Here is a 10,950-nt window from a genome sequence, read left to right on the forward strand (position 1 = left end):
GGGGTTGGTTCAAGGCGAGCATGGAGAGGGTACGCCGGAGGGGGCATACCTGAGCCAGGCATCTGAGCTCCTTGTCTACCGGGTGCCGTCTTCCTGCTTCTCCAGGAGGTCCCTGAGGCCCAGTAGTCGCATGGAGGGCTTCGGAAACGCAGTTCCAACAGCTCCCTGCCTCCCACACATCCACTACCCTAATCTTAAGATTTAGTTCATCCAAGGGACTCCCTTCCCTACAGGTGTTTCCACATAGATCCTCACAAAATCTCCAGAGTTCTAGGAATCTGTATGAAGCTAGAAGACTCAGGTTACATTTTAAAATGAGAAAGGCTTTCCCACCACTTGGGCCGACTTGCTGTATTTTAAGGGTGGTCATCGTGAAGTTTCACTGCCTGTCGTCAGAGGGGTCCTGGCTGTGCTTGCCGGTTCAGAGGCTGTGAGCTTTCACCTTTGCAGGGAGACATCGGCTGGGTGCTCCACAATTGCAGTATTTCATCAAGTGAAGGACGCGGAAGGCAGTTACTGCAAAGTTAGACCAAGTGGTCCAGCAGCCGCCAAGCCTGGGAACGAAGCAATCGGAGAGAAAACATTTCACATCTTAGTACCAAGGGCCCGAATGGATGCCTTCGGGGCAGGGAACCCAAAAGAGTATGGGGTGAAGCCTTCAGCTAGCAATTCAACCAGGAGGAATCCTGTCCTTCCCTCCTCCCTCCAGATTCAGGCCAGGATTGCTGGAAGCCAGGAGAGAGAGAGAGAGAGAGAGAGAGAGAGAGAGAGAGAGAGAGAGAGAGAGAGAGAGAGAGAGAGAATGAGAATATTAGGGAAAGGGGGCAAGAATGAGGCCATTTTTTAACAAATGCTTAGTATGTAAAGGGCGTTCTTCACTGAGCAGGCCTTCCCCCTTCCTCCCCATCATCTGCCTTGGCGTCAAGGATGGGAGGGATGTCGATGATGTCTCCCATAGCTTTAATACTTTCTTCTTCCTTTCTTTCCTTGTCCTCTATCACCACCTCCTCATAATTTTAAAACCTACCTCATTTTCAGTGGCCCAAGTCCGCTGAGGCCAAAGTCTTTAGCAAGGTGGATCTCTTCCTCACGAAAAAGAGTTGGGACACTGAAAGGTGACATTGACCCGAGATGGTACCTTCCTCCTACTTCCTTGAAGGGCCTGGTCCACCCCACCCCCACCCAGGTCCTGTCAAATTCATTCATTCATTCATTCATTCATTTCACACTATTTATTCATTGAGCTCACCTATCATTCGCCAGACACTGTATAGGACTCCAGAACACAGAGTAAATGGAAATGAAGCCCTCCCCTTAGAAGGCAAGATTGGCATCTGCAGGCTCGATGTGCTGCCGATGTGCTGCGGCAGGGATCCCAACGCCGGGCAAACGGACACGAGGAAACATAACTTTTGGATAACTTTTACTTCTCCTTTTCCTCTCTCCTTTCTTTGAGTAGCAAAGGACCATTAATTAGAAGAATAATTACTGCTACCCTATATTATCCCACCTGTTCAATTTCTATCTGCTGCAGACAATGCTAATCATGGCAATTATTGCTTCTGTAAACACCCCGAGGCTCATTCTTCCCCCGCAGTGTGTGTGTGTGTGTGTGTGTGTGTGTGTGTTTAAAGAATATATATAAAAAGTTCCCCCACTCATTTACATAGCTTCATCCTTACCTTTTCCATTCAGCCCTAGCAAAAAGCATATCTATTCAAAGCCCTTGCAAAAAGCATATCCATTCAAAGGGCATTTAGTCCATTTCTTTCTTGGCGGGTAAACCTATTCATCAATTGTTCTGCCTTGTAGATTGCATTCTAATGCTAATCTAGCGTGTTAAATATCTTTTTGTTCCCCTCTCGCCTCTTTGTCATTCAGTTTATCCAGTTTTGGTCACCCATTTTATTTATTTATGCGCCTGCTCCTATTCAGGGACTCATGTATTTTTTATTATGTTGTTTCACTGTCACGCAGTGTCAACTTAGTCTATTCAATGGGGGCTACTTGAAGGCCGGAGGGACAAAGCCAGTACACATTGCACCGCTATTCATTCCGGCCAGCTGGATCGGCTGAAAAAAAAACCTTGTGAAAAGAAACGCCTCACAATGGACACAGAAGAAGTGCACAATGCTAACAGTTTTCCAAATACCAGCGATTGGTTTCTTCACAATGAGGAGAAAGCCGTCGCTTTTTCTTAGCTCCACTTCAACAAACAACACTCTCACAAAACCTCCCAACCCCGCGTTTTGTTCCTGGACAAAACCTCCTCGACTGTCTAAACGCTCCCACTGAAGGACAAAAAAAAAAAAAAAGAAAGAAAGAAAGAAAGAAGAAAGAAAGAAAGAAGGAGGATAAAAAAAAAGCTCTTTTCACCATTTTCCTTTTTTTCCTGCAAGAGAGAAAAAAAAGGAAAAAAAGGGGGAGATTGTCAGTGAATTAATAATATCAGTCTTTTAAAAGAAGAGGGTTGACCTTTGAGATGCACTGGACTGAGGGAGAAAAAACAGGGGAGAGATTAATAAAGTTTGGATGGTGCTCCCTCTGCCTCCGCTGGGCTGCGAGAAAGCCGCAGCCACTCTGGGCGGGCGGGCGCGACTCTGGGACTAGCGGGGAGGACCGGTCCCGCAGCGCCAGGCCTGCCGCGCTCTGATTGGCTGGCGGACAGGTCCCCTCTCCACCCCGGGAAGTCCCTGAATTTTTCTGCGCCCTAGCAGAGACACCCGCAGCCCGGACGAGACTAGGAGAAGGACAGTGTTTGGGTCTGGTTGGGGAGAGGTCGGACTGTCCAAGGAAGTAACTGCGATGGCTTCCTCCTCGGCTTCCCCGGAGGCTAGGGAGGTAACTGAGACCTAAGGCTGGCTGCAGTGTCCTCAAACTCCAGACCGTATCGCTAAAACGCATCAATTCCACCTGTTTGCTCAAAACCAAAAGCAACATTCTCGGTCCTCCCGAGATGAGGCTTGTATGAAGTTTTTAGGTGACCGTGACTACCAAAGAAATGTCACGTTTTAAAACACACACACACACACACACACACACACACACACACACACACACACACACACACTGGAAATTGCAAGGGCATAGCCGAGTAGGGGGCGGGAGAAGAGAGCGTGGAGGAAGGGCAGGCAAGAGAACGCGCGCGCGGAAATAGAGATGGAGCAGTGGAGAAGCTGCATCTCTGCCTGGTCTCAGCGCTGGCTTTGTAGCTCGCTTTCCGACTCTGGCACGCAACCCCCCGCACATTCTCGACGCCTTCCTGATGTTCCAGCTGCCCCATACTCATCCCTACTCCACCCCACCCCACCCCACCCCGGTTTACTGAAGTCTAACTTGGCTTGAGGCCAGCGGTGAATAGAACCCGCTGACCAGCTAAGACCACTGGAGAGTTGTCGACCAGTCTCCGGAGCCTGCAGACAGTGTACAAACTACAGACTGACGGTTGGGGACGCGTCCTTGGCACCCCCACCCCCTTTCTGGTTCTCTCTCTTCTTCCCTTACCCATCTTTCTAGACTTCTCATTTATCTATGCTCGAAGCCCTTCTTTTAGAAAACGTTGAACTTTGGGAATGGGGTGTGTGTGTGTGTGTGTGTGTGTGTGTGTGTGTGTGTGTGTGTGTGTAGGGTGTTGGTGGCAAGGGGGCGGGGAATCTGCTGGTGGGGCCGAGCTGGAAGGCTAGAGAGGGAACTAAGATTTAGGGCTGGGGTGATTTCCAGCGAGCCGCAGGAAGTTCCGTGTTGAGACGTGGTGGGCTGCTACAAAAGGGAAAGACGGAGCTTTGAAAGGATTTAATTAACCGTGTCAGGGATAATTACCCCTGGACAGTCCAAATTAGTTTTGCATAATCGCTCAGAACCATATGAATTAACTTATAATATTGCAAAGAGCCCGGGGAATAACAGGAGAGGGATCGTTTTAATTAGTGAATCAGGGTCAAACCAGCAGAGTCTATTCCCCACATTCCCAAAACTTTTCATGGTTTTTAAAATATTATTCCGTTGGGAGAAAAGGACGACTTTAAAGAGTTGGGCACGTATAAAGATGTGCTCCTCTGGGATGGCGTCTGTCCAAGGCGGGGCATGTTTAAGACTGTTCTACATCAAATCTTGAGACTTCTCAACTCCAGGACACGGACTTCCCTGAGCTTTATACACCCCGACCTGCCCTCAATATATCCGTCAGTGAGCTACCATTTTCTTTCTAAAACTAAGATGTTTCACGAACTTAACTTGTCTCCAGTGGCGACTTGCCTAGCTAGTCCTGGAAAGCCAGCGCTCTCTTTAGAATCTGCGATAGCGAACTATTTTAAAGCTATTAGCATGACAGACTAAAAGCCCCAAGGAGGCCAAAAGTTGTACATTTCTGTTGGCACCGATTACCCTTCCAAGTAAATCCTTGGAGTGCAAATAAGGAATACCCTAAAGATATGTGAACAAATTACACCGATTTAAGTGGTGAGGCTGTTCTGCAAACAAGATAAAGTGGTCAGGCAACTTTCCTCTCTGAAAATGTTACTGGAAACTGCTGGAGTGTTTTGAGCAGTCTAGATGTTTTAAATGGGCTCCCTTCTACTGGTTCATGAATGCCAACATGCCCCCCCCACCCCCCAGATAATGCAACTTCTTGGGTTTTTTTTTTTTTCTTCTTTAAAATCTTTCCTATTCACGATTAAAAATGTGATAAATCGGGTTTTTGGCTCTGAATAACAATGGCTTGATTTAGATTTCCTAGTAAATCTATTCAAAAGTGAAACAAAGACTGCCTTTGGAGGATCCCTTACACTTCACCTGGGCCAGGCACCGCAAGGGCAAATCAGATAAAAATCTTGTTAGGAACTGAACAAGAAATAGAGGATTCTCTCTTTTCCCTGGTTCAGGCTTTATTTAAACTCTTTGTTCAAAAAAAATGAACAGAGTGATAGTAGGACTCTAATTTACAGATATAGCTTAGACGCATCTAATATTAAATTAGAAGATCGCACAAGGAAACCATTTACACATAAAAGTTAAAACCAAATATTTAAACTTTTAAAACTTTATCTTACATAAAGTCAAAATGAAACTAAATACATGTTAGCAACTTCATTCACAAACATTAGTCAAAATATATACATTTGAAAAGAAACAAAAAAGCTATACTTTGAGGAATTTTTTTAAAATGTTGTTTTATCATAATTTGCAAGTGAATTGCAGGCGGCCTAGAAAATAAGCGAAATGGGAAGGTAACTCTGAAAAACAGTTCAGCTTGGGAGAGGAATACTAGTCGATGAGAGGCAGCTTTCAAAAACAATTCTATGCTTTCTGGGTTTTTTTTTTCCAGTTTTGCTAAGTAATAAATATATAATTACGACCCAGACAAAAAAGTCTGATTTAATATTAGATAAAATTGCGATTCTGAAAGTTCCGCAATTCTTAAAAGTTAACTTTGACATTTGTTCAACATGTATTGAGTCCAAAACCGACTCAAATTTAGGGCAACGAAAATAACGCATTTCCCAAGGCTCAATGTTTTCACTGACACACACACATTTACAATCGTAAGGTGAACTCAGCCTTGAGGGGAAATAGCATGTGTACTTTCCACACGTTCGTAAACTGCATCACAAGTCCAAGCCAGCGGACTCAGAGAGACTTCTAGTAGATAATTCAGGGGTAGATTACCGAACTTCCACCTCACACGTATTTTTTTTTTTTTTTTTGCATTTCTTGTTCTTGGGGAGAAGAAGGAAAATAAAAGGTCTTGCTTTGATTTGCACATGGGATGAAACAAAAGGAACGGTGATCATGTCTCATACAAAAGGCCGGATTCGAGCTGGTCACTCACTGGTCAAGAATAGATCCGGGGAGTGTTCTGCAGAGGTCTGCAGAATTCAAGGTATAATCGCGGAGTAAGGCAGCCCCGAGCCACCCTACTCTAAGAGGCTAAAGACACCGGCTCTCCCCTTGGCCAGCTATTTCAGACCGAACATCAGAACCGAGCGCATGCAACAGGGACCAAGTGGGACCGGGGAGAGGAAGGATGAAACTCAAAAAGCAAAATCCAACCAACAAAACTGGAAAGCCCAACATGTCATAAAGTTTCTCCTCCACCTCCGTGGGTCAAAACGCAACAGGTTCCGAAGTGCAAAGCAAACACCAACTGCTGGCGCTAACAACCGCTCTCCTTAAAAGTTGGCTGCAGAAGTGCGGCTGGGGAATGATCCTGCGAAGCCACGCACACTCTCGCCCGCGCCCTCGAGGGCTCGGCCTCTCAAGCCCGGACTGGCACCTCCGCCTCTGCCTGACACCTATACATCTATGTACATACAAACCGGGCCCCCGGTCGCCCGAGGGCGCAGCGGAAGGCCGCGAGTCTCGTACCTATACATATGTACACGTGTGTGCACAGGTCCCCGCGGGGGTCATAGCGCGGCCGCGTAGGCCGCGGGGTAGGGGTCCAGCTGAGGCTTGCCCATGCCTGGCAGCAGGATGTAGGCGAGCGGCGGCTGCAGCCCCGGGCTGGGCCACGCGCTGCAGTTGCACGGGATCATGTAGCCCGGGTTGCCCGGGCTGGGGTGCGAGTGCGTGTGCCCCCCGGCGGCCGCCGCGGCCGCTGCAGCCGCCGCCGCCGCCCCGTGGAAGGCGCCCGCGCCCGCCGTGGGGTACCCCAGCGACGACGCGTATGGCAGGCCGGACGACGACGACGAGATCTCTGCCATCTTGGAGCCCAGGTCAAGGAGCGAGTAGGGGCTGCCCGCAGCGGCGGCGGCGGCGGCAGCAGCGGCGGCGGCGGCGGACTGCGGGAAGAAGACGCGCGCGGCGGCAGCGGCGGCGGCGGCGGCCGCCTTCTCGGGGTTCGCGAGCAGAGACTCGGGTACCAGGCCGCCGCCCGCGCCCGCGTGCAGCCCGGCTCCCGCCTTGAGCGCCGGGTGCTCGGCGTCCGCCACGCTGCCCAGGCCGTAGGGCACCGGGAAGGCGAACTTGTCCTTTTTGAGCAGCGTCTTGGGCTTGCGCCGCGGCCGGTACTTGTAGTCCGGATGCTCCTTCATGTGCATGGCTCGCAGGCGCTTCGCCTCGTCGATGAACGGCCGCTTCTCCGACTCGGTGAGCAGCTTCCACTCGGCGCCCAGGCGCTTGCTGATCTCCGAGTTGTGCATCTTAGGGTTCTCCTGGGCCATCTTCCGCCGCTGAGCCCGCGACCACACCATGAAGGCGTTCATGGGCCGCTTGACGTGGTCCACCGGCTTGGACATGCTGTCGCCGAGCCGCGGCTGCAGCCCGCCGCCGCCACCCGGGCCCTCGGCCTCCGCCCGGAGGAAATCAATGTTGGCTGACAGTGGGGACCGGCTCAGCGGGAGGCCGTGCGTCCCCGCGTAGCTCCCGCGCGGGAAGAGGGGACCAGACGACCAGCCCAGGGCCGCGACGCTGTGTCCCAGGCCGCTTTGGTTTGTCTGGCCGAGCTCTAAGAAAAAATCCTCTCCGGGACCCTGGAACTTCTCCTCGGTGTCCCCACTCCGCGGTGGCACTTTGCCCTCTGCTTTTTGTCCCTCTGTCCCGTTGCTTTGGCTCGCCAACTCCCTGCAGGTGGCCACTGCCTGGTTCAGCTCTCCCCTCTCCTCCGTCTTCAAAGCCTTAAACGCCAAGCAGTCCGGAAAGTTGAGCGATGGAGGATCCACCAAGTTGAGCCTCGGAGCCCACCGCCGCGTGCTGCCAAGTGCCAAAGGGGGCTCTCGGCGGCTGGAGTGTTTGGGTTCTCCCCGGTGACTTTCTCGTTTGACAGAAGCAGATGGGAGTGGGGGAGGGGTGGCCGCGAAGAGGAAGAGGAGGGGGAGGGTCTGGGAGCCCGGAGCAAGGCGAGGGACGGAAAGACAAACACTGCAGTGGCCGGTCTTCTGTGTCGGGGTCAGGGCGCTCTGATGAACCCCCCAATCCTACAGCTACGCTGAGGGCAGGCGCTGTCCCCGGGCACCTGCCTGGAGAGGCTTGCTCCCCGGCTTTGGCGCAGGAGAGGCGAGGAAGGAAGCAGGCTGAGGTTTTAAGTTAGCTTGAGTCTCCTGGCCTCAGTGGAGACTGTCCGGGTTCTCCGACTCGCTGCTCCAGGCTGTCCCCCGGGCCATGCTTGTTCCTTTGGCTCCCAGCTCCCCCGGGCGCGCTGACTGTCTCAGGCTTCCGGAGCACCCCAGGAGTGGAGGGTGGTTCGTTGCAGCGCGGCGGGCCAGGCCCGGGCGCCTTCTCCTCCCCGCTCCGGTCGCTGCAGCCGAGACACTTACAACTAACTTCTCCTAAGTTTCCGGCCCCGGCTCAGCCGCGCCCCTCTCGGTGAGCGCGCCTCGGAGCGTGCGCCCGCGTGGGTGCCGCGCCACCGAGCCCCTCTGTCCCGGCTGCTCCGGGCGCCGCGGGCTGGATGGGTGCGGGGATCCAGGTCCTGAAGGACGGGGGTTAAAGAAAACGTGCTATCACCTCAGATCGCAGGTCCGCGCTGGGGCCGCTCCTGCTCTCCCTGCTTCGGGCCCCTTCCGGGCCCAGGCTGTCGCTCCGCCGCTCCCGAGGCGACTGCAGACCGGCTCAGGTGAGTGTCGCCACCTGCGAGTGTCGGCGCCGGCAGCGGGCGCTGGGTGTGCATGTCCAGCCGCGGCCGTGTGTGAGTGTGTGTGTATATCCTGGGTGTGCGGAGGAGGAGGAGCCGGGAGCCCAGGAGGGAGGAGGGACCAGCGGAGCCTCCTCCCGTCCCCCTCCGGGACCTGGAATTAACAGGATCGCCCCCTCCCGCCCTTCGCCCCCTCCCAACACTCCTCCTCCTACTCTTTTTTCACTTTGAGTGCAGGTTTAGGCGAGTGGAGTGTCCGCCGCGCGCCGCGGAGTCTGCGCACTGTTTGGAGCTTGGCAATCCTTGGTGTCGCCCGCGGCTGCCCCTGTTCAGCCCAGCGCTGCTGGGGCTCTGCCTGCGGCTCTTCCTGGAGGATGAAAGCCCTACACCCGAGGAGCAGAGCTTCAGAAACTGGCGAGGAAGAGGGTTAAGCCTGGTGAAGGGGGTTGGGGGTGGGGTGGGGGGAGTCTATGAAAGTGTTTGAGACTGTTCCGAAAGGCAAGAAAGTACTCATTTTCCTTCGAGGGCCAGGTGTGCCTCGCAACAGACGTCTCCCGCAGTTTCTTGCCTGGTGATTGCACTCAGAGGGAGTGGAGTGAAAAACAGCCCAGAGTGGCAGAGTGGACAGGACCTTTTTATTTTTTATTTTTGGAAAGCCTTCGGAAAAGTAGCGCGAGCCTAGGTTGAGCCCGCATCCTCTTCTGAACACCCAGCTTTATAACAGACGTCTTCTGCCTTGTTTTGCTTTCTTTTAATCCTGGTCACCAGCGCTATCTCTTATTTCTTTTTCGCTTACAGTCTCTCGACTGCACGTTAGGGCGAGTTGGCTTCAAATCAAAAGCATAAATCATTTCTCTAAACAAAAATTTTAAAAAATATGTTCTACGTTGACTGTTTTTTATGCTGTTGAGCAAAGCTTTCTTGCTTGGTAATTAGAGCTATTGTAATTGACGCTGTGCAAAAAATCAAGCAGCATAGTTTTGTTTGCACCCCCGAATATTCCTGGGGACCCCCCCCCCAGGTAATTGTTCTTCAGGCAGTTTACTTGTCTTCTTTTGGCTGTTTGCAAGTAGCAAATTCGTATACACGGTTATTTTTTTTAAGGTCTTTTTGCAATTTATGTTGTTTGTACACACACAGGACCCTTGAACCACTGATTTGTAAGGATGGCATTGACACGGATTGTTTTGCACTCCTATTTATTTAAGAATCAGGCTTGTTTTGTTGCTCATTTAAATTGAAGAACAGCGGTGGCTTTTGAAATGTTTGTTGTGATAACAGACATGCCAGTCAGCAGTGGCATGTTAAGTGAGTTTCTGTTTTCCTTAGCTGTCATGTTTGTAAACTCGCATTTTGTATTGTTTTCCCTCTCCTGTTGCTAAAACAATTGAATTGATTTCTCTAGGATCGGAATTCCTTACCTCACTCTAGAAGACACTGTCCTTCAGACTCTGGGTGGTGCAATGCTAAGACTCTGGCAAGTGTAATTACATAGACTAGGATATTAAATACACTGTTTCATGATGATAAACTACAAAATTACCGTCTCAGCTTTCAACCTACCAACTTGCATAATAGGTTTGAGACAAAAATATTACCACCGCCACTCTCTCTATATATATATACATATACATATATGTATATATGGAACACAATATATGAAAACTGTTACTCACTAATCATTCTGAATAAAGTTGAGTCTAATAATGAAAATTATCTTGACATAAAAAGATTGAAGGTTGAAGAAATTAGTTTATGTTGGTGTTTTAAGTGTTTTATGCACTTCGAATTTATCTTATAAATCTACAATAAATTATGATTGCACTGAAATGTTTGTACATATGACTGAAATTCATGATTGTATATGCTATGTGTTGTCAAAAATCAAATACGTAAAGCTTCCTTGAACAACCCCAGTATAAACTATGCAATGTTGCCCTTTTAGCAGATGAACCAAGTTAGAAAGTTCAGTAGGAAGCAGAGACATCATAAAAGGAAAAAATTGTGTGTACTTCATGTGTTCAGGAAACAAATCTTCTCACAGTTCAAAATGGGAAATGTTTGATTTTATTGGTTCTGGATTTTTGAGGGTCAGTATTCTTGTCCTGAGACCTCTGCATCTGAAAAAAAAAAAAGAAATAAACAATTGGGAGATAAAAGAAAATAGTGTCCCTGTTACCCATCAGCCTTTAGAGCTCTTGCCTGAGTCCACAGAGTTTTTAATAAAGGAAAACCCCTAGTCAGTGTGTGTGTGTGTGTGTGTGTGTGTGTGTGTGTGTGTGTGTGTGTGTCCAAATGTAAACTCAGTTTTCATTTGCTCCTGTGTTATATTCAAATCAGTAGAGTGGCAGGCACAGGCTTAAACAGTCAGGGTGCAAGGG

General features: G+C 50.3%; 1 protein-coding gene across 1 annotated transcript; it reads right to left on the reverse strand.

The window, feature by feature from the left end:
- Positions 1-5,022: 5,022 nt before the first annotated feature.
- Positions 5,023-8,620, reverse strand: Sox21 (SRY-box transcription factor 21). Its single transcript, NM_001402362.1, is given in 1 exon segment — positions 5,023-8,620. A coding segment is annotated over 1 exon segment (831 nt). The 5' UTR covers positions 7,236-8,620; the 3' UTR covers positions 5,023-6,404.
- Positions 8,621-10,950: the final 2,330 nt, after the last annotated feature.

This window comes from Rattus norvegicus, chromosome 15 (assembly GCF_021556685.1).
Source record: "Rattus norvegicus strain SHRSP/BbbUtx chromosome 15, alternate assembly SHRSP_T2T, whole genome shotgun sequence".
Taxonomy (NCBI): Eukaryota; Metazoa; Chordata; class Mammalia; order Rodentia; family Muridae; genus Rattus; species Rattus norvegicus.